The sequence below is a fragment of the Pleurodeles waltl genome, chromosome 3_1 (assembly GCF_031143425.1).
Source record: "Pleurodeles waltl isolate 20211129_DDA chromosome 3_1, aPleWal1.hap1.20221129, whole genome shotgun sequence".
Lineage (NCBI taxonomy): Eukaryota > Metazoa > Chordata > Amphibia > Caudata > Salamandridae > Pleurodeles > Pleurodeles waltl.
This window is the reverse complement of record NC_090440.1, coordinates 4,681,866-4,709,212: the sequence shown is the minus strand read 5'-3', so window position 1 is coordinate 4,709,212 and position 27,347 is coordinate 4,681,866. Positions and strand designations below refer to the sequence as shown.

Here is a 27,347-nt window from a genome sequence, read left to right as displayed (position 1 = left end):
CGATAATCGATCCAGACCGCTCAGCAACGGCTTCACCACAACTAACACGCCATGGATCAGTGCATGCATCACAGCGCTGCTGCTGGCGGCCAGAGAACCACCACCGCAAGGACGTGGCTTCTACCACCCGTCTCCTCTACCACAACCAGCACGCCAAGGATCAGTGCATGCATCACAGCACTGCTACAGGCAGCCAGAGAACCACCACCACGAGGATGTGGCTTCTACCACCCGTCTTCTCCACCACAACTAGCACGCCAAGGATCAGTGAATGCATCAAAGCGCTGCTGCAGGCGGCCAGAGAACCACCACCATGAGGACGTGGCTTCTACCACCCGTCTCCTCCACCACAACTAGCACGCCAAGGATCAGTGCATGCATCAAAGCGCTGCTGCAGGCGGCCAGAGAACCACCACCACGAGGACGTGGCTTCTACCACCAGTCTGCTCCACCACAACCAGCACGCCAAGGATCAGTGCATGCATCACAGCGCTGCTGCTGGCGGCCAGACAACCACCACCGCAAGGACGTGGCTTCTACCACCCGTCTCCTCTACCACAACCAGCACGCCAAGGATCAGTGCATGCATCACAGCACTGCTACAGGCAGCCAGAGAACCACCACCACGAGGATGTGGCTTCTACCACCCGTCTTCTCCACCACAACTAGCACGCCAAGGATCAGTGAATGCATCAAAGCGCTGCTGCAGGCGGCCAGAGAACCACCACCATGAGGACGTGGCTTCTACCACCCGTCTCCTCCACCACAACTAGCACGCCAAGGATCAGTGCATGCATCAAAGCGCTGCTGCAGGCGGCCAGAGAACCACCACCACGAGGACGTGGCTTCTACCACCAGTCTGCTCCACCACAACCAGCACGCCAAGGATCAGTGCATGCAGCTGGCGGCCAGAGAACCACCACCACAAGGACGTGGCTTCTACCACCCGTCTCCTCCACCACAACTAGCACGCCAAGGATCAGTGCATGCATCACAGCGCTGCTGCAGGCGGCCAGAGAACCAACACCACAAGGATGTGGCTTCTACCACTTATCTGCTCCACCACAACCAGCACGCCAAAGATCAGTGCATGCATCACAACGCTGCTGCAGGCTATCAGATAACCACGAGGACTTGGCTTCTACCACCTGTCTCCACCACCACAACCAGCATGGCAAGGATCACTGCATGCATCACAGCACCGCTACAGGCAGCCAGAGAACCACCACCACAAGGACGTGGCTTCCATCACTTATCTGCTCCACCACAACTAGCACGCCAAGGATCAGTGCATGCATCACAGCGCTGCTGCTGGCGGCCAGAGAACCACCACCGCAAGGACGTGGCTTCTACCACCCGTCTCCTCCACCACAACTAGCACGCCAAGGATCAGTGCATGCATCACAGCGCTGCTGCTGGCGGCCAGAGAACCACCACCGCAAGGACGTGGCTTCTACCACCCGTCTCCTCTACCACAACTAGCACGCCAAGGATCAGTGCATGCATCACAGCGCTGCTGCTGGCGGCCAGAGAACCACCACCACGAGGACATGGCTTCTACCACCAGTCTGCTCCACCACAACCAGCACGCCAAGGATCAGTGCATGCATCACAGCGCTGCTGCTGGCGGCCAGAGAACCACCACCACAAGGACGTGGCTTCTACCACCCGTCTCCTCCACCACAACTAGCACGCCAAGGATCAGTGCATGCATCACAGCACTGCTACAGGCAGCCAGAGAACCACCACCACGAGGATGTGGCTTCTACCACCCGTCTTCTCCACCACAACTAGCACGCCAAGGATCAGTGAATGCATCAAAGCGCTGCTGCAGGCGGCCAGAGAACCACCACCATGAGGACGTGGCTTCTACCACCAGTCTCCTCCACCACAACTAGCACGCCAAGGATCAGTGCATGCATCAAAGCGCTGCTGCAGGCGGCCAGAGAACCACCACCACGAGGACATGGCTTCTACCACCAGTCTGCTCCACCACAACCAGCACGCCAAGGATCAGTGCATGCATCACAGCGCTGCTGCTGGCGGCCAGAGAACCACCACCACAAGGACGTGGCTTCTACCACCCGTCTCCTCCACCACAACTAGCACGCCAAGGATCAGTGCATGCATCACAGCGCTGCTGCAGGCGGCCAGAGAACCAACACCACAAGGATGTGGCTTCTACCACTTATCTGCTCCACCACAACCAGCACGCCAAAGATCAGTGCATGCATCACAACGCTGCTGCAGGCTATCAGATAACCACGAGGACGTGGCTTCTACCACCTGTCTCCACCACCACAACCAGCATGGCAAGGATCACTGCATGCATCACAGCACCGCTACAGGCAGCCAGAGAACCACCACCACAAGGACGTGGCTTCCATCACTTATCTGCTCCACCACAACCAGCACGTCAAGGTTCAGTGCATGCATCACAACGCTGCTGCAGGCGGCCAGAGAACCACCACCACAAGGATGTGGCTTCCACCACTTATCTGCTCCACCACAACCAGCATGGCAAGGATCAGTGCATGCATCACAGCGCTGCTGCAGGCTATCAGAGAACCACGAGGACCTGGCTTCTACCACCCATCTCCACCACCACCACCACAACCAGCACGCCAAAGATCAGTGAATGCATCAAAGCGCTGCTGCAGGCTATCGGATAACCACGAGGACGTGGCTTCTACCACCTGTCTGTTCCACCACAACCAGCACGCCAAGGATCAGTGCATGCATCATAGCGCTGCTGGAGGCGGCCAGAGAACCACCACCATAAGAGACGTGGCTTCTACCACCCGTCAGCTCCACCACAACCAGCGTGCCAAGGATCAGTGCATGCATCATAGCGCTGCTGGAGGCTGCCAGAGGAGAAGCACCATTAGGAGGACATGGCTTCTACTATACATTTGCTGCCCCAGACCCTTCACCCTCAAACCGCTGCACCACAGCCTGCAATGAATAACAGTACCTGGTTCAAGAGCACTAGGCTTTTAGAGAAGCAGGACAGGGCAGACATTCCAAGATCCACAATTAGCACCAAGGTTCAACACCTGGTGCTGGGGCCCCAAACGGACGGACTGCACTACGCACCAACTATCTGCTGCACCACAGCCTCCAATGAGGAACGGTATCTGGTGCAGGGGCTCTGGCCTGGTACAGAAAGAAGGGTAGACATTCCAACACTCACAATTAGTGCCAAGGTTCAGCAGCCGGTGCATGGGCCCCACACTGATATAGAGAGTACTATGCACCAACCATCCACTGTGCCACAGCCCGAGGAAAGGCTCAGGGCACCTCACAAAGGTGCAGGTATCGGACACTGGCAGAGAAGGTACAGTACGACCAGGAGAGCAGCGCTTCTTCGACTTAACATCTCCTGCTCACAACCAGCACTGAAGATCTGTGCCTGCACACACAGCTACGCATGTCAGACACTGATGTTACTCACCCACCAGCAAATCTTGGCAGCACACGGAGGTTGAAACACAGCCAAGAGCTTGGCATTCTCAATATTCAACTCCAAGCACAGGCTGCCAGACAAACACTGGGCGAGGACTACGGAACTAGACACATCATCAGCAGACACCCCTGCCACTCACTACAGTGCACGGACTCACCCTTCAGGGCTCAGCACCTACCTGTACTTGGTCTCGCGCCCAATGAACTGCACCATACACCTGAGAGTGATCACTGCAGGAGAAACGCACAGTGAGCACTCGGAACTGATCGCAGCACCACAAGAGAACTTCAGTTTATCTTCTGGCGCAATGTGCACAGAATAAGAACATAAGCACAGTCTATTAACTGAATAACAGAGTAAGAAATAAAGGAATAAAACTGCAGCATTAAAGAAAAGGGGACTTACTGTATCGCCAGTCTTAAAAAAAAAAAAAATTACATACTCCCAATCCTCTATACTACAAACTATTAAATTAAAATAATCTCTTAAATCACAAACCTAACACATATGGAGTATTTTTTAAACATCTAAGCACAACATATTTAAAACAAAAAAAAAAAAAAAATCACAAAAACAAAACGATTTAATGTTGTCTCTTAAAGGAGGGACACCATTAAAAAAAGGTCCTCCTAGGCATGCCATTATATCTAAGAAAAAATCTGAACTGGCCCTTTTTTCAAGCCCAAGGCCACCAAACTCTCGAGATGCATCAGTCACAGTAGAACAAATGATCGATGCAGCTAGGACTGTTGAAGATTCTCGGACACTGGATCCCACAGCTGCGACCAATGAAAAGCGCAGAGCGTAGGTGTGAGGATTTGGGTGTACGATATAGCTGTGGGGCCTTAGCGTGCAGTACTCTCTCAAAACACGGTCTTGGGTCTAGTCAGGTACATTTACTTAAGCTCAACCCTGGTTAGTTGTGGCTGCGAGCAGTAAGGCGTAGCAAAGGAACATGTATAAAGTATTTAACCGCGCCAAACAGAACAAGACATTCACACGACACGAAAGAAACGAGACACTATTTTTGTATTTTTTTTTTTAAAGGATCAGATTTATGAGACCTTAAACATTAAAATCCACTGTGGGTTCCTGAGATACAGATTTTAGAATAAATAACTTCTAGATCAACTGCAAATTAGCTTTGGCCAAGAAAAAGTTTTGAAAGTTTTGAAAAGTGTGTAAAAGTTAGTTCGACAAATCTAGCAGGACAGAGGTCTAGAGGACCAAAAAATGTACTCTGGACAGTTATCTGGCCACTAGAGCGTTTTTAAAGGGAAGATCGAAACTTTACAGTACAGCCGCCATTTACATCAATGGAGTGGTCCTGATGCTGAGGGATGCAGACAAAAAGATGCTCAAAGGAAGCTTTGGTTGTGGTGCGGTCGAAGGGGGTGCCTTTGTGGTAATTCCTCAGTCCACAGATGAAGTGGGGCAAACGTAGCCACAGAGGCTGGGGTCCTTCGAAGTTGTCTACGTTGATGTAGCCGGCCAGCTGATGCTGAGCTACTGGTCAGTCTGCACTGCGGTTGGAGCAAAATCCATTGTTGAGCGCTAGTATGCCTTGGGTATGGTGAATCCAGTCCCGGCTAGCAATCCCTAGGTCAGCAGACAAGGGTGCAAGTTTTGGCTATCTCAGATTTGTTCTCTTTGTTGCCTGGCGACTGGTAGTGGCAAAACGCCTGTGGTGGGTATCTTCTGTCCCTGGAGCGGGTTCCAGTAGATCAGTCGACTGATCCTTGGGGGCACTGCTGTATGTTAGAGGGGTACTGCAGCACTTGTTGTGCCACCCTAGAGATTTCTGATGTAAAATGGGGCCACCTAGACTGCCACTGAAGACTGGCAGAGGAGTTGTGCACTGCTAGCCAGACTGTCTTGAGAACAATGGCAAGGCCCCTACTTCCCCCTATATATCTGTGTACGTCACCCCTCGGGCAGGCCTACTGAGTCCTAAAGCAGGGTGCAACATATGACACAGGCAGGGCATGTACTTTACATGTCCTGACAACAAAACACACAAACCACTGTTTTTATTGTGTAAAGACTGGTCACCCAATTGGCGAGCAAAGGGTTACACGCAGACCTCTCAAACGTGGTAACTCGTCAACGGTGCCACCAAGTGGGAATTCAAGACATCAAACAACTCGTTACATTAAGCCCGACTTGTATCTCACGTCAAATTAACATAACTTCTTGCAGTGTGCAGCTTTAGCAAAGCTATCACTTGTTGCCTTTAAAACTCCTGTGCCTTACAGGGCACACATGGAGCCGTCTCCACGAGACAGCTTTCTGCCCTCTTGGAGAGACATGCCGCCAACTCTCAGGAAGGGAAACAATGCAGGCTAGGGAGTACACGACTTGGGTGTTAGCTCCAAACGGCAGACTTCAACTGAGAAGTCTGGTTTGAAAGGCAAATGTGTCATACTAGAGAGGAGGGCTGCCCCAATCTAAGCTGACTGGCTGGCACGGGGAGCAGGGAAGAGAAACCAGTTGACAAACTGGTTTCCCCAGGGGCATGTAGCCCTGAGGAAGCCACAACCCAGGCTAGTAAGGTCTGAACACCGAGAGCCGGGCCTTGCCATCTTGGGAGTGGGTAGAAAGGTTCACCTGGGATATCCAGATGCCACAGGAGGTGGTCAGCAGCTGGGAAGGAACCTGGTAGCTCAGTGGCTACCAATATCATTCTGTCCTGAGGGCATTTTCAGAGGATAAAAGGGGCACCCCTAGCACCCAGACCACAGATCTCTACCAACTGGAAGAAGGACAGAAGAAAGACTGCTCTGTTGCACCAAAGGACTAGCAGAGGAAGGCTGCACTGACGAGGTCTGCACCTGCTGCAACTGGTGGCTAGTGAAGAGAGGGACTGTGCCTGCCGTGTCCTGCTCAAAGAAGCGGTCTCCAGAGCCCAGCAAAGCCAAGAGGCAAGGGCCAGCTAGCTAGCCTAATGTTCGCAGAACAGGGAAACAACAGCTGAAGAAGCCTGCTGAGGCAAGTTGGTAGCGGAAAGTCTTCAAGCCACCACCAGCGCTGCCGTACAGCAACAAGGACCAAGACCTGATGCACAGAGTTGCACCTGAGATTGCTGAGACCCCCAGAAGACAGGTTATCAACCCAGGAAGAGATTGGCCTGTGATCACAACATTAAGCGACTCGTAGTCCAGTGGTGACTGGACTTCTGCCAGACCGAAGAGGACCTCATGGGACGTTGACCCTGCAGCCAGGAGCCCTGCAACATCTTCTCAGACCGAGGACCATCTGCAGGCAGAATCAACCCCAACTCCCCCCACCCCCCCCAATTTGACTGTCACATCACAGCATCCTGAGAGCATCTCCAGCATCTTTCATTCCTTCCATGAGGACCACTCCATAGGAATCCACTGAATCCCAGACTAAGTCCCTGGAATTGCTTGAGGACTGACATTCTGTGGAGTTAACTATTTCTAGGGACCTGAGTAGCTCCATGCCGGAGTTGGCTGCCCCAAGTACTTCTTCCTGACCTCATAGAAACTGTTTTAAGGAAAACTTTGATAAGTATCAAAGTGTCAAATTTGTTGAATGTGAAAAAGGCTTGTTCGCAGTTGTGAGAAATGTTTTAAATTATTTTTTATCTCTCTGGAACCCTTTGGTGAACCGTTTTCATTGTGGCGTCTACATACTTATAAACATACAACCTATTTTTATAAATTGTTGTGAGATTCGAGTCTTGTGTGGATTTCTGCTTCAGGGGTGTTGATGCCGTTTGAATACTTTATGCTTGTTCCTCTGTGTAAGCCTTGCTGTGCGGAGCCACAGGTACCCAGGGCTGAGCTGACAGTTTGACAGACGAAACCCAAGGTGCACAAAGGGGTTGGTACGGTGAGGCTGCATAACCACACCATATAATATACCCCATTTCCTGACGAATCTTTAACAATAGAAATAAGCCTTTGGAGATTAGGTTTAACACTTCACACTGGCAGAGAAAGTAATTAATTAGGGGCCCAATTAGGGAGTTTCACATGGTCAGCAATTGAGCTGTATAATTACAGTGCCTGGGAAATGCCCGCTGAAGTGAGTAAGTTCTACGAATATAAAAATAACAGAAAGAATGAATATTCAAATTACTTCTTTAGAACGAATGAAAAAAATATTTTTTTAATCTAAACCCCCTTCTTCCTTTTTTTTTTTGTTTTAAAAAAAGACCCTCAGCAGATCCTGAAGTCGTGTCAAACAATTGCTCGCTTTCTTTACAGCCCTTGCCTGTGAAGTTACAGAAAACATTTCTACGGAGGTTGCAGCTACTTAAGCAATGATCTCAGCCTGCACACGCGCAGTCGCCACTGGCATCCACTCGACATCGAGCTGAACGTTGATAAAACAGCGGTTCTTCTGCTGGGAATACGCTTATTTTTGGGCCAAAGAGTGTTGGCCAGAGGACCGCCGAGCTGCTCCAGTACCAGTACTTCATCTCCAAAATCGGAGAGTCTCTCTGGACCACGAGCGGCCTACGGCCAATCAAGCGGGCAAACTTGTGGCTATTTAATTCTAAAAATGCTGCAAAAGATTTTAGGCTATTTCCAACTGAGGCTCACAAAATGGTCACCTAAGCCTGGTTGTGCTTAGCAAGGATTCCCGAAACGGTTTCCATGTTGGCCTGGCTGCAAGAGGTCGAAAAATCTGTTGCCACGTCAGCTCTTAATCCTCCCAGAACTTCACATGTGCCAGCTTTTAAGCGTTCCACTGGGTTCTTGACTGCAAGAGGGCCCTCTTCTAGTGCCTGCACTTAGTTTATATGTTTTTAAATGGGCTCCGCTAGTAGGTTTCTCACTGGACAATTCTTCTTTACTGTCCACGCAGGAAATTACGCTCCACAAAAGTAGCATTCAATGCCATCCTTCGGATCTCCTGTTCTCCTAGCAACTATGCTTGCACTACCTTGGCATTTAAATACTGGAATGAATCGCCCCATTTTTATTAGCCAAGAAACAGGTTTTCCTCATTTTAACCTCAAAAACGAAAACCTGGCTTTTTCAACTACCATTATACATTTCACTCCTAATTTGTTAGGAGTTTGGAGAATTTGAAGTTAGTGGAATTACTTCCCTAACAGGGTCAGAGGGCTTTCTTGGCAGCATGGACGTGTTCAACCAAGTGCTCTACAAAGGCAGCATTATGTCTGGCACAACCAGAAGAAACAATAGCAAGAGAATCTGTGAAGAAACTGGTGTGGGGAAAACCTAAGAGGTCACTTTATATGTCCGCTTCTGAAGAAATAGCCCTAGTAATGTTAAACATTTCTTAAATCACAGCATTATTTAAAGAAATACATATGTGTGTTTGACCTTTAGCTGCTTCAACAACTCTGGCCAGCTAGGCTGTAGGGGCCTTAGGGTTCAGTCCACCGAGTCTCTCTCACCTGGGTTCATTAGCCATCTGGGCTCTGGACTCTGTCAGTCTAGTTTAGCATCTCCACACGCTGCACAGTTCCGCTCTGTTTCCGATTCTGAAGGCAGTGACGTCCGCAGAGGGAACCACCAGTGTCTGGTGTTGTTCAGAGAGTTCCCTCAAACTAGACGCCAAGCACAAGTTATTGGCTCAAGGGCAAAGTTGTCCTTTGTTCTAAGATAAAGAATTTTCTTTCAACCGTTAACATCCTGACCATCCTAAATATACTGGTGGAGTTCTCCATACAGGTCGTGTCAGTTGGAGCTGCTCAATGTGGCTTCGTTGATTAGATTAAGTCAGGTCACGCCACAGAACTAGGGTTTCTATGTGATAGCCAGCAACATAACAAAACAAGCAATGGCAAAGCCAATAGGCCTGTTTGCCAGCATTTTGTCACTGTCTGTTAGACCTGTCAGCCTTGAGGTAGTCTTCCCTCAAACTTTTTGCCTGCTTGCCTCCATTTTGTCTGGATTTTTACTCTGTTGGCCTTAGGACTCTGTGCACTTTACCACTGCTGACCGGTGCTAAAGTGCATGTGCTAACTCCTCACCATGGCCTGATTGGCATATTTATTTTACATACAAGTCCCCTTGTAGAGTGATTTAACACACACGAGACCTGTAAATTAAATGTTACTAGTCGGCCTGCAGCACTTATTGTGCTACCCACTTCAGTAGCGCTTTAAAACGTGCCCCAGGCCTGCCATTGCAGCCTAAAGGCAGTGCCCACCACTGCCATGTCGACTTGGCTTTCAAAACCCCTTGCCAAGCCTTAAATTCCCCTTTTATCACATATAAGTCAGTCGTAAGGTAGGCCTTACATAGGGCAGAGTGCAGTGTAATTAAAAGGTAGGAGATGTAGTTTTTATTTTCCATGTCCTAGTAGTGACAAAACGCTCACATTTGTTTTCTCACTACTGAGACTCCTACCCTCCTATAGAGGGACACTGGGGATTCTCTATTCTAGATAATAAGCTGTAATTCTTAAACCAGAGGCGGTAGATATGTCAAGTTTGGTACCAATTAACTTGTAGTGATAAACCCTCTTTAAAGGTAAACTCAGACTAACTGACTTGATGGGGGGGCAGAGCTAAGCACAGCCCCACTTGCAAGTGCATAGGCTGGGCTCTGGCACCGCACAATAGGCGTAATGACCCTGCACTGTCAGTGCAGCCAGCTAGGAGCCAGAGCAGGGGAGGCAGGAAATCCCTAGAATTTCAGACAGCCCTTCTGGAAGTGTCTACCCAACCTCTAGGAGCAGGGCACCAGGGTATAAAAAGAGGGTTCTCAGACATGCTCCTTAGTTCACTGCGAGACCTGTGAAAGGACTCCGAGGACTGCCTGTTGCTGCTGTAACCTGCTGTGCACGGTCAGACTGCTGCTGTGCCTGGATAGACTGTTTCACTGCCTGGAGCCTGCTTGGGACCATCAGACACCAGCCCTGCTGCAGAGCCCTGCATCACCACCCACACCCCAGGACTCCAGAAGTGACTCCCAGTGCTAGTTCAGCTGGTCTCCTGCCATCTTAAACCTGCACCCTGTCCCAGCCTGAGTGAGTCTTGCACCCCCAAGAAATCTCCACCCACTCCTGGTGCTAAAGGTGCCCAGGTGGTCCAAGTCCTCTGTTCTAAAACAGAGGACTTGCTATTTTGAACCTTTTGATGTCAAATAATCTATTAAAATTTTCTCTATTTTTCTAAATTGGTTTGAGATATTTTTGTGTTGTGGTTTCACTGTGTTGCTGTTTGTGTACTGCATAAACACTTAGTACATTGCGTTTAAGTTTAGTCTGATTGCTTTTTGTGCCAAGCTACCCAGGGTCAAACAGGTCAAATGAGTGACTTTTTGTGGTACACCCTGAAAGGGATTGTGTTGCTTGACCAGGGTTCACTTCCCAGTCAACCAACAACCCAATGTCTCACATTGTCCATATTTGTTTTGTCATGTTTTCGAAAAGCCCTTTATGCTGGGGGAGTTGCTGTGCTGTTACCAAAATGGCTAAAAGAAAAAACAAAATCTCTTTTTGGACTAAAAGAAGTTCGGAAAGCATTGGTAGTCTCTGGCGCTCAACATGGACAGTGCAGATTTACGTTAGATCACGCTAAGAGAAAAGAACAGTCATCCATGTAGAGAAAGGTAACAGACTGAACACGGACAGTGCAGATTTACGTTACGTCACGCTCAGACAAGAACGGACACCCGTGTACAGAAAGGTGACAGACTGAAAATGGACAGCGGAAATTTACATCAGATCACCTGTAGACACAAGAACAGACACACATGTAGAGAAAGGTAACAGAGTGAACATGGACAGTGCAGATTTCATCTAGATCACTCTTATATAACAAAGAACAAACCGTGGAACGGGTGCGTGACGAGGGTAGCAGCACAGCGAGCAGCCATTTCCCTCGATGTCTGTTAAAAACAAGGGAGAACAAAATCTGATTAAAATCAAGGAAGAAGATTTGTCATTCACTATTAACACTAGAGGAACCCACATCTCCTTGCACTCAAAGCCTTCAGTTCGATGCCATCCAATCACTGAGGTGAAATGAGCAGACTCAACCCCTCCTCTAACGCCCCCACGGACTTCTGGAAAGATCAAGAACTGTGGCTGAGACAGACTACCTTAGAATATTACCTACGTCAAACAGACACCACTCTGCACAGGAGAACAACATAACAGCAATCAACTACAGCAGCTCTTTCACGAAGCAAATGGAAACCAGAAACCCAATACAAAGGTCAAACACATGGAGCAGGAAAAGCTTCAGAGTAAACTCCTCAAACAGCAAGAAACACCAAGAACAAATCAAAACGAATGCAAGTTTGACTGTCAAGGTATTCTTTGAAAGGGAAAAAAAAAGAAAAGTCTTGTTCACAGCTCGACACACTGATCAGACTTTTCAAAAGCAGGAAAACACCTTTGCATAAATCTTTTAAGATGTCCCATTTACAGGGTACACATCAACCACTTCAAGGAGCAAAAATAATGTCAAATCTTAAGTGGGAGCCCCGCTTTACCAGGTGCACCAAGACAGACAGTTTCTAAAAATTACTGTTAGCACAATGTGACAAAGCAGGCAACTGTGCTGTCACTGCCAAACACTATAAGGACACCAGATGCTCTGCAGATCTTGGGAAAGCACTGACCTGCTCTTAGGACTTTGTGGGACATCAACATTGCATTCAGGACCCCCTCACTGTCTTTGTGGGCCGAGGAACCACAGCAGGATGACCTCTCATCACATTGCGTTCACAGCATCCTTAGACTATCTTCAGCATCTTTCACCCTTGCTTCAGGACCACTTCATAGGAATCCATTGCAAACCTTGAGCACCTTCAGCATCCTTCACCCTTGCATCAGGACCACTCCACAGGATTCCATTGCAAACCTTGAGCATCTTCAGCATCCTTCACCCTTGCATCAGGACCACTCCACAGGAATCCACTGCAAACCCTGAGCACCTTCAGCATCCTTCACCCTTCCATCAGGACCACTCCGTAGGAATCCATTGCAAAGCAGAAAACGTACCTACACTGCATCTTCCGTGGAATTAACTGTTTTTGAGGATCTTCTTGTCCCCCTGACTAGCTCCTTGCCGCAGCTGGTTGCCCCCAAGTAACTCTACCCAACTGCGCTGACATTTTCCCCAAGTGTCAAATTCCTTGAATTTGCCAATGTTGGTTCACGGTTGAGTGAAATGCTTTGATTTATTGTTACTTTTAAATTCTGACACCCAATTGTGGATCATTTTCGTTTGGTGTCTAGATTGCTATAAAACTCTATTTTTATGAATTGGTGTCGGATTTCTTGTGTCAATTTATTCAATTGTGTTGGTGCTGTTTAAATGATTTACACTTGTTCTTTTGTGTAAGCCTTGTTGCTCAGCACCACAGCTACCCAAGGTCTAGCGGAGGGTTTAACAAACAAAACCCAAGGGTCCTAATAGGGACTGGGAAGTGTAATACACAATAAGGCTCCAAAGCCACACTGTGTAACACACCCCATTTCCTCACAGTGGTATGCCACAAATTACTGCTGTATACCGTGGCCCAATATATTACTAAGTTTTAAAGCCTTATACCTTTGAAACTACTTAAGCAAATGACATCTAGTACCACAAAGGATCGTTTCTACCACAATCAATATTTCTTACATTTTTCATCAAAATCTGACCGGTCATTTTGGCGCTACATTGGTCTAAAAAGTCGACCAAGAATTCATTAGTGGAAAAACGTGTTTTGGGAACCCCTTAAAGAACTGAGACAAAACATTGCAATCATTCCCCGGTGTAGAGAAAGGAATAGGTCTGCAAAGTTTCACGAAGATCTGTCAAACGGTGGCAAAGTTATTAGCAAACCACAGGGATTACCATCTCCGGACATCCAAACTATAACCACAAAGTGGCCACCACCACTCTGTAATAAACATTTATCTACACAAATCGGCTTGATGCATGCAATGTTGAGATCTTCCAGACTTCAAGAAGACTTCCTGATGATTCAGGCTGGTACAGCGGCTTTGGGGGGTTTTGTTCCAAACTCAGATTACTGTTGAAGATTCAATGGGGATCCTAATATACCACTATCATTTGTAAGTTTGTGAAGTCATCCTTGGAGGGTTAAAGGACAGTAGATGGTGTAGAGAGATGAAGTGATTGGGTTGGGCGGACTATCCTCTGGTTAAATCCTTCAAAGTATCTTGCTGGATCCTTGGATTTGCAAATAAAGCTTCCACAAGGGAGGCAAATAGCTTTGTGTAAATAGTTTTGGAGGGAAGCATTCTGGGTTCAGGAATTCTGAGATAAATGGCTCTGCCTCATATTTCTAACTGCAACTTTGTAAAGTGTCTGCAAGTCCCTGGCACTTGTATTTCTATCAAGTACCATATCCCAGAGCTTTCTTGATTGATTGATTTGAGGAACTTCAGCCGAGACTGTGGTTGTCTTTGTTGGGATGACGCTGTCAAGGTCTTATGTAAGACGAGGATGAAACTATTCAGCTAAGATCATTTAGGAACGTTTGAACAGGTGGTGAAGACGTAAGGGAGGGCGTGAAGGCCGAGAGTTCTGCTTGAGTAGGAGAGAAGGACGGCATGCTAGGAAGCACAATAGCTTCATCACACATCTGCAGCTCATGCTCAAACATGCCAGTAAGGCTTGTAGCTCAGTATTACCTCTCTGACAACTTGATCCAAAGACGAGGCGATTTCTTTATGTCCATTCACTGTATCCTAAAAGAAATTATAAGTCCAATCAGTTAAATCTTAGTATCATAAACAATCAACATGGTTAACCATTATGCAGCTCAAGACTCTGAGCATGCACTTCCTTTCCTAACCTGGATGTTCATCAGCTAAGCCAAAGCACGGCTCCCTGCCAAGTCTATCGCACAGGGCTTGGGGAGCGACTGCAGCGATCTGCAATGAAGGCACACTGCCAGCGCATGACCCCTGCCCCCTGACCAAGCGCACCGTTGCCCTGCATCAGAAAAGCCCACCATTGCCCTATTCTGGCATGGGCCTGCTTTCCGCAGCCACGGACCCCTCTCCCAGTACCTGGGCAACCCTCCCCCAAGCCATGGCCCCGCGCACCCCTCCCCCAAGCCATGGCCCCGCGCACCCCTCCCCCAAGCCCTGGCCCCGCGCACCCCTCCCCCAAGCCCTGGCCCCGCGCACCCCTCCCCCAAGCCCTGGCCCCGCGCACCCCTCCCCCAAGCCCAGGCCCCGCGCACCCCTCCCCCAAGCCCAGGCCCCGCGCACCCCTCCCCCAAGCCCAGGCCCCGCGCACCCCTCCCCCAAGCCCCACTCACAGCCCTATGCACGACTCCAAGCCCGGCTCAACACACCACTGTCCAGGCTCCGCACACCACAAGTCCCGCTCCTCCATACTACTTCCCATGTCCCAGGTACCACTCCCCACAATTCCCTGGCCCCATTCACCATGCCCGGCACCGCACACCATTTCCCAAGCCCTGGCCACAATTCCTCAGTCCCTGCCTTGGGAACCCTTCCCTGGCTCCAAGCACCAAAGCCCCAGCCACTATTCCCAAGCTCCAGTTCCCAGGGCACAGTCCCTTACCATTCCCTGGGCCCGCGGACCATGCCCCAACCACCGCTTCCTGGTCCTGTGCACCATTCCACGGCCCGGCCAGTGAACCATGCCCAGCACACTATTCCCCAATCCCTGGCCCTTCACAGCAAGCAATCAACATACCTCACAGTGCTCAGACGCCTGGACCTGCTATTAAAAGAGAAATAAATATATCAGCATTTGTTTCAAGCAGAAGGAAAATTACTTGTAATCCCAGTTCTCCATCATGGGTATTCTAGATTCATAACAGTATAACACGTGACAAAGACCAGAAGAAACAACTAAAATACATATTTTTGAATTTGGAAATTATTTAAATGGTGAAAAAGAATCATGCATCCTACTCGCAGGGGGCAACTTGTGCAGCCGCTGGTTCTACTCGCAGCGGGCGCATCGTGCGGCCGCTGGTCCTACTATCAATAATACAACATCCGTATACAGTAGGAATAAATGCTAATATATGATGGAACAGTGAAAACCTTGATCACTGGAAAAATCTCTATTATTTATAACACCAATACTTTTTTAAATACAGATTTATTTTTGCCACACCTTGCCCTGCTCCTCATCCTGAAAAACATGTAGTATACGACCTACCATTTTTCACCATCGGACCTTGGCACAGTACATGACAATAAAACATATAGATACAAAACATCAAAGCATGTCCAATTATACATATCAATTTTGCCAGAGCAAGGCACTAAGTGCAACAGATGCAGCACTTAAATCTTCCTTCACTGTTCCAAACTAAGGGCTACCAATCAACTTTGCCAAAAGCAGTCCAATATTAGGTAGTAATGATGAATACAGACACTGATTGATAATGTATCTGTGATGGCTAAATGCGGTATAGTCTTATTTCATAAATTCATAATACTTCTTAGACTGTTGGTCGAAGCGTTTCGGCCCTTAACCTCTAAGGGCCTCATCGGGACATCGGAAGAAAAGCAATACATAAATATAAAATCACAAATGTATGTACCCATTGTTACAACTATATTTGCAACAATACTGCCAGGGTCACATAGCAACCTGTTCACCAATAAACCAATTATTCACTTTGTGGTGAACATCTATCTAATAAAAGAAAGAAATAATCCACCATGCTTCTGTGATTTTAGAAATTAAAAGCACCACATACATAAAAACCATATATAGTCCTGAAAAATGAAGTGTATGGTTAGGTTAACACTGTCCCTGAAACCCAATTAATGGAAGTGCACCATCCTAAGTGGACTAAATGGAAGTCACCACAACCCCAAGGTGGGACACTTGACTGGAGAAAACCATAACCCATGACTGCTGAAGAGACTGGCTCAAACTGACCTTGACATAGTTGGACACTAAAACCAGCCTTGCAATTATGCACAGGACACGACAAATCACCTCACGAGAACCATTACCCTCAGGTGAAAACGGAGGGTGCGTTACCACATCGTGTTGGACAAAAGGAGGCCACCTACACTGTGAAAACTCAGGTGGACCTAATAATGTGAGGCAAAGTAGAAGTTATCCAAAACGTGAAATCATCTCCACCTCTCACCGACTTAACATAAAAGTATGGCCTTCTCTGCCTCCAAATTTCCCCCAAGACGGAAGGTCGTATACAAAGTCATGTGGTTCCCGAAGAAGCCACCTGCTAAAAAGCTGTACTGCGGCTCTCACGTGCTAAACCTCCCCATTGGTTGTAAAAGCACAGTTAACCTGGCAGCCATATTTAAATGGGACACACATACCTGTATAGAAGTTTTATTTTAAATTGAGACGCACCTTAACGGGCCCCCCTTTCTATAAGTCAACATTCTTTCACAAAAAACATCATGCATTCCCCGGTATCCAGGCGGCTGCTTGTGATTCAGAGAAGTCATGTAAATTTCAAACTGTAGTCTCCTGTTACCCACCGGGGGACTAGACCGAGGACACTTGGTAGTGGTTTGTATTTACAAGACGAGTGTTAACCTCACCACTATATGTGCATTATTATGTAATCACACATCAAAGAACAATGTAACCGTTGCCTTTAACTATCTTAAAAACTATCCCTAACCATACAACAATTATAGAAAAAATAAAATACAAATCGTATAAAAGGAACAAATGAATGCTACCAGAGTGTGTATATTCAGCATCATATCAGGGACCACATCTTGTTTAAGTCATTTAGCCCATGTGGCGCTGTGCCTTATTTTTCAATAAATTTGGCTTCCACCTTGTCCAAAGTAGGTGTAACACCAGTTCCTTGGAGGTTTGTCTCTACCAAAAATACTGACTACCATACGTCATCCTCTGAGTGATATTTACTCAGTGTTTGTAGGAAAGTGCCCTCTTTCTTGGCACGGTTACTCCCATTTTCTGCCTGATGTCAGTGTGTTTGTGTTCACTGCAATCCTGCTAACCAGGATCCCAGTGATTATGCTCTTTCACGTTTAACTTGGTAACTTTTACCATTTTCACCCCACATTTGGCATACTGGTCCCCCCACGTAAGTCCCTAGTATATGGCACCTAGGTACCAAGGGCATTGAGGGTACCAGGGGATCCCTATGGGCTGCAGCAGTCATTCTCCAAGTGAAGGGTCCTGCAGGCCTGCCATTTCAGTCTGCGGTAAACAGGTGCGTGCACCTGTTCTCACTACAGATCACTGCACCAGGTCACTGTGGGTCACCCCCATGGTAGGCCCTCTCCGCCCAGAAGGCAGGGTGCAGGTACTTGTGTGTGGGGGCACACCTGCACTAGCAGAGGTGCCCCCACAATCTGCAGTTCCATTTTCCTGGACGTTGAGTGTGGGGGCAGTATTTTACACGTGTACTGGACATGGGTCACTACCTATGTCTGTTACAGAATTGTAACTCCGAACCTGGGCATGTTTGATATCAAACATGTCAGAATCATACCCCAATACTGTTGCCAGTATTGGAAGTATGATTCCATGCACTCTGGGGGCTCCTTAGAGGACCTCCAGCATTGCTACTCCACTTTCCATTGTCCAGTTTCACACCAGAGCAAGGACCAGAGGTCCCTGGACTTGTGCAAACTGGTTTATGCAAGAAGGGCACCAAACTGGCCCTTCAAAGTGTACCAGTAGCTTTGGGAGGCAACCCCTCCCAAGCCATGTAACCCCTATTTCAAAAAGGAGAGATTGTTGCCTCCCACTTCCTAAGGAAGTCCTTTGTTCTACCTTACTAGGCTTGAGCTGGTCAAGCAGCAGGAGGGCAGAAAACTGTCTGTAGGATGGCAGCAGCGTGGGCTGCATGGGAAAACCATGCAAACTGGTAGGCGCAAACCTGAGGGTCCTCTATGGAGCCCCCAGAGTGCATGGAATCATACAGCCAATAATAGTAACAGTATTGGGGTACGATTCCGACATATTTGATAACAAAGATGCCCAGGTTCGAAGTTACCATTATGCAGCTAGACACAGGTGGTAAGTGATCTGTGTCCAGTACAAGGTTAAAATGGCTTCCCTGCACTTATGAAGTCCAGGGAGTTGAATCTGGAGTTCGTAGGGGCACCTGTGCTCAGGCAGGCATGCCCTCACACACAGGAACCTACACCCTGCCCTCTGGGCTAGGAGTGCCTACCATAGGAACGACTTGCAGTGACATGTAGTGAAAGGGTGCATGCACCTTTTCACACAGGCTGAAAAGGCAAGCCTGCAGACATTTTGTATGGGCTCCCATAGTGGCATAATACATGCTGCAGCCCATGGGGATCCCCTGGTGCCCCAAAGCCATGGGTACCCAAGTACCATATACCAGGGACTTACTTGGGGGGCACCAGTATGCTAATTCTGGGGTGTACAATGTCCGGAACAACCAAATTTAGAGGGAGAGCACAGTCACTGGGGTCCTGGATAGCAGAATCCAAGGAACAGTCCAAAACACACTTACAGCAGGCAAAAAGTGTGGGTAACCATGCCAAAAAGAAGGTACATTCCTACATGGGGGCCCTGGACTTGTGCAAACCGGTTTATGCAAGAGGGCACCAAATGTACCCTTAAAAGCAAGCTGGTAGCTTGGGGGGGGGGGGGGGGGGGGGGGGGGAAGGCTACCCCTCCCAAGCCCTGTAACACCTATTTCCAAGGGAGAGGGTGTTACCTCCTTCTCCCACAGGAAATGCTTTGCTCTGCCTTCCCCTGCTTGAGCTGGTCAAGCAGCAGAAGAGCAAAAGCCTGTCTGAGAGATGGCAGTAGCGCTGGCTGCCCAGAAAACCCTAGAAGACTGGTAGAAGTAATACTGGGGGGGGTGAGGGGGGAGGGATCCTCTATGGAGCCCCCACAGTACTTGCACTGTGCCCTTTGGGCTAGAAGGGCCTACCATAGGGGTGACTTACAGTGACCTGGTGTATTGACCTTTAGTGAAAGGGTGCACGCACCTTTTCACGCAGGCTGCAATGCCAGGCCTGCAGACACATTATACATGGACTCCCATGGGTGGCATAATACATGCTGCAGCCATGGGGAACCCCTGGTGCCCCAATGCCCTTGATACCTAGGTACCATATACTGGAGACTTATCAGGGGGCACCAGTATGCTGATTGTGGAGTGCAGAAAGGTCCACGGTAACCAAATTTGGAGGGAAAGAGCACAATCACTGGGGTCCTGGTTAGCAGGATCCCAGTAAAAACAGTCTAAACACAATAACAGCAGACACAAAAGTTGGGGTGACCAGGCCATAAAGAGGGTACTTCCGTACAAACCACCTGGAAGAAGAGTTTTTCTGAAAGAAAGCCAGTGGTATGGGTGGAGACCATGTGTTTGTCAGGTCCTCTTCCAGTCATAGTTGTGCTGGGGAAAGGTGATCTATTTGCTTCCTGTACCAGGAAGGCCACTCAGTCAGAATAAGAAACCAGGCCATACAACTTCTGGCGATCATCGAATATTCCAGGTGGAATGAAAAGACACAGAAGGACGGCGGCCGCACTTACCTGCAACACTTTGCTGTGCACTACAGTTCCAATGGTTCCCGCACACAGTCTGGGGAGTAATCCACTGAAGAGTCCAGCCTTGCCATCGATCTTCACAATGTGCTTAGCTAAAAGTTGAAAAGATAGCTGTGCTGAGTGTACACATTCCAAGCAGGGGTATCAGCGTCAACAAAATCAGAGAGAAGGAAAGGTTACTCACCTTTCATCCTAGTGCTCCATGAGAGCCTTTGTTATATTCCTAAACACTTTGACATCACTGGATCTGCATCACATTTTAATTAAGAGAAATAATTATTTTGAGGATAAAAAGCTTGAGCCTATCTGAAGCCAATCTTCTGATTAATTTAAAAGCCAGATGACAATTAAAAATGTCTTCGTTCAGAAGAAGCGGAATAGTAAAAATGAATGAATGGAGAAAAGCACCATGTTGTGTTGTTGCTAACAGCTTGAGGTGAAGAGTCGCTCCCACAACTGAAGACTGAACTGGCCTTCTTAGATCGACTCCAGTCAGCAACTGCATTGCAACGGGAGAGTCACCTACCCCTGTGACCTAACATAATGGTGCCCAAAGCTCGGGGCCACAGAGGTACTTCATCGTTTAACACATCTCAGGGAGGATGCCCTTTAAATCCATACTGCTCTACAAGTTAGGCAAGCCAAAACTGTAGCTAACAAAGACCCAATAGTGCAGGCTCTCCTGGAAATACTTGGATAGTCCTGTTTAATGTCCATGAGCTGAATACTGGTAACCCCACATTCTTTGAGGCAATGTCAATGCTTCCAGATACGGAGGCACACTCAATAAGGAGTGGTGTCTTTAATTCAACAGGAGGATGTAGGGAAATGTGTATTTTTTGCCACTGACTGTGTTGCACCACTTTGCATCAGGATTAGATGTTCAGTGTTCACCAGTTATAGATTACTTTTTTTATTCAGTTTAGCTGCCTATTGACTTTATCAGAGCGTTAGACAGTGCAGTTGAGCTGTGTTTTCCGACATGGTAAACTGTGCTTGTTTTTCGTATTCTCTCACCGAAGAGCTAGGACATTATCATTGAACAGTCAGTCAGCACGATAAGAATGTACCAGACTCATGTTTTTTCAGTGCAGAGAATGGTTCGGCCTTGGGAGAAATGCCTTGAGGTGTTGGCCAGTTCTCAACGCTTTCCTTTCAACTCTGACCTACAGTAGCCAGCATGTTTGAATATTTCTCTATCATAAAAGGGGTTTTCTCCAGAAAGCCGTTTCGGTTCTTTAAGATATAAAAAGGTGGCCCTGCTCAGTAGCAGTGGAATTTCCAAGACCTCGGTCAGGATTAGACATCGAATGCCTGACATATCTGTCTCTTGAGGGTGGAGATCTCTTTCTCGCAGTTGAACGGGGTCATCTTCTTGCTGGCATGAGAAAGATGAAGAGCTTGGCAGGCCCTACAGTGATGAATTTTTACTTTAGATTATAACATAATTGCAAAGCAAAGAGCAATCACACATATTTGCTGTGTACATTGCAGTTGAGAATCATTTTGGGTATATTTTCCTTTCATTGCTGTGACTATTTTTAAACGTGTGCTTTCGACCAACTAATCTCCTTTTAGGAACCTCGTGGTGAAATAATAATAAATGTCTTCGTTGAACTGAGAAGTGCATTCTAGAGATTTTTGTCAGCTCGGTCATTAGTGAAAGCAAAACCGAGACGATACCTCAAATAAATCCACCACCATGTCCAGACAGCAGTCAACTGCACCCTGCACATCATCATCTGACAGATATCTAGCACCAAAGAAATTCTGGAAGGAGAGAACACCTACTCTTCGGTGCATGATGCAGAATCTGCATAGACTAATAGTTGGCTGCAAGGAGGGTGTTTACTTGGGTGTCCAAGGTTCAGATCCAACCCATCCACTCCCCAGTAACTGACAATCTACCAGAAACCCTGAAAAGACACAAGGGCTGTGGACGTCTGTCATAGGCTCTGCCGGACGCACTTTTCAGAGCAGTGGTATGACAAACAATAGCAGAATAAAATGAACTTTAGACTGAGTACCCAGCCTAGGCACACACCAGAAATCCAGAAGGAATACAATGATGGTATAACTCCCCATCTCGTATGTCAGAAGAGGTTGCAAGATGGGCATATTCCTCTATTTCCGTGCACAAAGATAATAACCATTCTACTGAAGCCCGACAAACAATTACATATTTGCTGTACAGATTACTCTTACTTCTCTACACTGATACAAAGACACGACCTAAGGACATACCTACAAGGCTCCTTGTCCTACATGTGGAACCAAGCAGGTTTTATCCCTGGTTGGTGAGCATCGCATGACATCCAGACCATATTTCCCATTCTGCTCCAAACAGATCCCGGCCTGTCTGCTGTAATGCTCACAGCACTTCTCGGGGTTGGGGATAATGAATTAGATCGCATTACTATATGTAGGAAGGTAGCCTCTTTCTAGCCTTGTTACCCCCCACTTTTGGCCTGTTTGTGAGTATATGTCAGGGTGTTTTTACTGTCTCACTGGGATCCTGCTAGCCAGGGCCCAGTGTTCATAGTGAAAACCCTATGTTGTCAGTGTGTTTGATATGTGTCACTGGGATCTTGCTAGCCAGGACCCCAGTGCTCATAGTTTGTGGCCTGAATGTGTGCCCTGTGTGGTGCCTTACTGTGTCACTGAGGCTCTACTAACCAGAACCTCAGTGTTTATGCTCTCTCTGCTTTTAAAATGGTCACTGCAGGCTAGTGACTAATTTTACCAATTCTGATTGGCACACTGGTACACCTATATAATTCCCTTGTATATGGTACTTATGTACCCAGGGTATTGGGGTTCCAGGAGATCCCTAGGGGCTGCAGCATTTCTTTTGCCACCCATAGGCAGCTCTGACAATTCTTACACAGGCCTGTCACTGCAGCCTGAGTGAAATAACGTCCACGTTATTTCACAGCCATTTTACACTGCACATAAGTAACTTATAAGTCACCTATATGTCTAACCCTCACTTGGTGAAGGTTAGGTGCCAAGTTACTTAGTGTGTGGGCACCCTGGCACTAGCCAAGGTGCCCCCACATCGTTCAGGGCAAGTTCTCCGAACTTTGTGAGTGCGGGGACACTACAGTGAGAATACACGCCGACCCCCAGATGACAAGAGTACTCGACCACTTATCTAGGGATAAAAATACACGGCGACAGAGTCCTTCAAGACAAAGACCTGGTAGAGCGGACACTGGAGACAGCAGCTGAACGTTGGATAACGCTGACGCTAGCAGGATAAAGGCCTAATGGAGCTGACACTGGAGACAGCAGCTGAACGCTGGATAACGCTGTCGCTAGCAGGATAAAGGCTTAATGGAGCCGACACTGGAGACAGCAGCTGAACGTTGGATAACGCTGACGCTAGCAGGATAAAGGCCTTGTAAAGCTGAACACTGGAGACAGCAGCTGAACACTGGATGACGCTGGATGATAAAGACCTAACAGACCTGGCACTGCAGACATGAGCTGAACAAACGCCGTCACTAGCAGGATAAAGGCCTGATAGAGCTGACACTGCAGACAGCAGCTCAACACTGGATGATGCTGACACTAGCAGGATAAAGGCGTGGTAGAGCTGACACTGCAGACAGCAGCTGATCACTGGATAACGCTGACGCTACCCGGATAAAGGCCTGGTAGAGCTGACACTGCAGACAGCAGCTGATCACTGGATAACGCTGACGCTACCCGGATAAAGGCCTGGAAGAGCTGACACTGCAGACAGCAGCTGAGCACTGGATAACGCTGACTGTAGCAGGATAAAGGCCTGATAAAGCTGACACCGCAGACAGCAGCTGAACACTGAATGACGCTGACGCTAGCAGGATAAGGGCCTGGTAGCGCTGACACTGCAGACAGCAGCTAAACGCTGGATAACGCTGTCACTAGCAGGATAAAGGCCTGGTAGAGCCGACACTGCAGACAGCAGCTGAACACTGGATGACGCGCACGCTAGCAGGATAAAGGTCTGGTACTGCTGACACAGCTGACAGCAGCTGAGCGTTGGACAATGCCGCCACTAGCAGGATAAAAATCTGGTGCAGCTGACACTGCAGACAGCAGCTGAACGTTGGATAATGCCGCCACTAGTAGGGTACAAGCCTGGTAGCAACGACACCGCTGACGACAGCTGAACGCTGGATAACACATACGCTAACAGGATAAAGGCCTGGTATCACGGACACTGGAGACAGCAGCTGAATGTTGGACAATGCTGCCACTAGCGGGATAAAGGTCTGGTATCGCTGACACTGCAGAAAGCAGCTGAATGTTGGACAATGCTGCCACTAGCAGGATAAAGGTCTGGTACTGCTGAGGCGGCAGACAGCAGCTGAACGTTGGACAATGCCGCTGCTAGCAGGATAAAGGTCTCGTACGGCTGAAGCTGCAGACAGCAGCTGAACGAAGGATAACGCTGCCTCTCGCAGCCTGGGCGGCTCTTTCAAAAATGATTCTGCAGAAGCCTCACTTTGATGCAAATCTTCACATTTCACTGCCTAGATCCTTCCTCAAACACTACAAACTCCATTGACCAACCTTCTAAGCAAGGAAGCAGCCTTAGTTAAACTGCAAGTCGACTAGTCTGCTGTATGAAAAAGGTTTTTTCTTCTTCATACTGTACATGGAGCAGTAGCCCTGGGCCGCAGAGGGGCACTGAGTCTATAAATGTTATCCTATTCCCATGGTGTCCCATCTAGCAAGCGAGACTGAGCATGTCCACTCTACATGTTGTAGGCCAACGAAATGCCAAGACCCTCTGCTCAGGTGAACACAGTGGCATGCACTACCTGGGAGTGCCATTGCCACACTAGTCCATGTCCCAGAAATGACACTCTTGAACTACCTGTCTGGTGGTCACCTAAAAGCAATGTCCTAGAACAGATACTCTTGAACTACCAGTCTGCTGGTCACCAAAGAGCAATGTCTCAGAACTGACACTCTGGAACTACCAGTCTGGTGGTCACCTCAAAGCAATGTCCCAGAACTGACTCTTGAACTACCAGTCTGCTGGTCACCTAAGAGCAATGTCCCAGAACCGAATCTTGAACTACCAGTCTGCTGGTCACCGAAGAGCAATGTCCCAAAACCGACACTCTGGAACTAACAAAACTGGTGGTAACCTCAAAGCAATGTCCCAGAACTGACACTCCTGAACTACCAGTCCGGTGGTCACCTAAAAGCAATGTCCCAAAACTGACACTCTTGAACTACCAGTCTGCTGGTCACCTAGGAGCAATGTCCCAGAACTGACACACTGGAACTAACAAAACTGGTGGTCACCTCAAAGCAATGTCCCAGAACTGATACTCTTGAACTACCAAGTCTGCTGGTCACCTAAGAGCAAAAGACATGATTAGCTTAGTTAGAATTGACAACAGTGTGTGTGGGGGGTGGGGGTGGGTTATATGTCAACGGTTCTTAACACCCACACAATTGAAGGCACTGGCCCGCACTGGACGCATCCCCATCACATCTATTCAGACACAACTTTCATACAGAACCCGAAGCCCTACCAGAACTGACACAAAGTACCAACTTCAACTCAAACCAATGGATTATATCCAGAATCTGGACATCTCACACGGGGATACTGAGATGTGCAGGGTCCAGGCACCTAGGTGCTTTAAGTATCAACAAGAAGCACACTGCTCTTCATTATCCAAAACAGGTCTCCCTTACTAACAAGCACGGACTGCTGCATTACAAATACCAATGCAGGTTTACTACATTCTGCTGAAACTAGGTCTGGGAGAGATTTCGTAACTCTGCTAGAAACTTGCATAATTTCTGGTGTTATGCAAACGTATGCCATTACTCCATATCAAGTAATTTTGCTGTCAGTCCAGGAAAAAAATCCTACTGGGGAGCATAGGAACAACATGAAGGAAGGTGAGTAGCTGTTTGGGTCATATGCGATTTGGTGCTTTTTTGCTCAAAATGCTTCTTCACATCAAGATTGGATGCGAGGGTGCACTTTGGTCTGAACAATATCCCTTAGTGCCATATTTCAGGTTCACATACGGTTGCATAATTTATTTTAAAAAAATATACCTTTATTAAGCAAAAAGAAACTAAGGGCCAGATGTAGCAAACAATTGCGACTCGCAAACGGGCCGAATCGCAATTTGCGACAGTGCAAAATCGGAAATGGGATGCAAAAAGCCCATTTCCGACTCGCAAAAAGCGATGGGACCCGTTTGCGAGTCGCACCCGTTGCGACCCCCCTTTTGCGACCCGCAATGTGCGAGTCGCAACCCATATGCAATTGCAACTCGCAAATTGCGACTAGTCGCAAAAAGCCCAGTTTGCAAGTCGCATTTACCACTAACTCAGAGCAGGTGGTAACCATCACCAAAGTATAAAAGGAGACCCAGAAGGCATCTGGGTTACTCAAGATGGCGGAGATATACCTGATAGCAGTGAGGAGGAGAGTCTACGCAGCCCAGCAGAGGAGGAGGAGGGGCCACAGACAGGAGAAGATATATAGAACCAGGCAGACTCTTTTTCAGCAAACTGAAGAGGAGATCTATGACAAATACCGCCTTAGCAGCGCAGCCATTCTAGAATTAATAGATTTACTGAAACCACAGCTAGAACACAAGACTCTGCGTGGCTGCGCCATCCCTACGCATGTGCAAGTGCTATGCGCACTGCACCTCTTGGCCTCAGGGGGTCATTGCCGTGGCAGGTGGGGTATGCCAAAGTGCAGTGTCAAGGTTCCTCAGGGCATTCCTAGATGCCTTAGTCACGCACATGTCTCACTTCATATACTTACCAAGGAATGAGGCAGAAATTAACAGCACCAAGCTGGACTTTTACCGCATTGCCCACTTTCCTTATGTCATAGGGTGTGTAGATGGGACACACATTCAAATATGCCCCCCTGCTAATCTGGAACACATTTTCCGCAACAGGAAGTGTACCCACTCACTCAACATACAGGTTGTTTGTGATGCCCATTATGTCATCACGGACATCGTAGCTAAGTTTCCTGGCAGTACCCATGACTCATACATTTTTAGGCATAGTGGGATACATCAACGCCTGGAACGTGGGGAATTTGGAGACGGTTACCTCCTAGGTAGAGCCACAGACACTTGCAGACATACACACAGGTCACTGTGCACGACAATCTGGACTTCCTAACCGTGTACTTTTGTGCCCAACAGGTGACAGTGCATATGCTCTCAGGCCTTGGATTATGACTCCGTTTTTAACACCCAGAACTGAATCAGAGAGGCAATACAACAGTGCGCATAAGAGGACCAGGAACCTGATTGAGCGCACCTTCGGACTGCTGAAGGCAAGATTCAGATACCTCCACCGCAGTGGAGGCGCCCTCCAATACACCCCCATTACCGCTTTCAAAATTGTGGTCGCATGCGCCATCCTCCA

General features: G+C 48.0%; 1 protein-coding gene across 1 annotated transcript in view; it reads right to left on the bottom strand.

The window, feature by feature from the left end:
* Positions 1-27,347, bottom strand: part of MTCH2 (mitochondrial carrier 2) — a 96,552-nt gene that overhangs the window by 41,299 nt on the left and 27,906 nt on the right. Inside the window, exons 3-7 of the mRNA XM_069221605.1 lie at positions 19,914-20,020; positions 15,108-15,134; positions 14,069-14,125; positions 11,247-11,304; positions 3,645-3,696 (exon numbers count right to left, since the gene is read on the bottom strand). Coding sequence (XP_069077706.1) covers positions 3,645-3,696; positions 11,247-11,304; positions 14,069-14,125; positions 15,108-15,134; positions 19,914-20,020 — 301 coding nt within the window. The remainder of the gene's footprint in view (positions 1-3,644; positions 3,697-11,246; positions 11,305-14,068; positions 14,126-15,107; positions 15,135-19,913; positions 20,021-27,347) is intronic.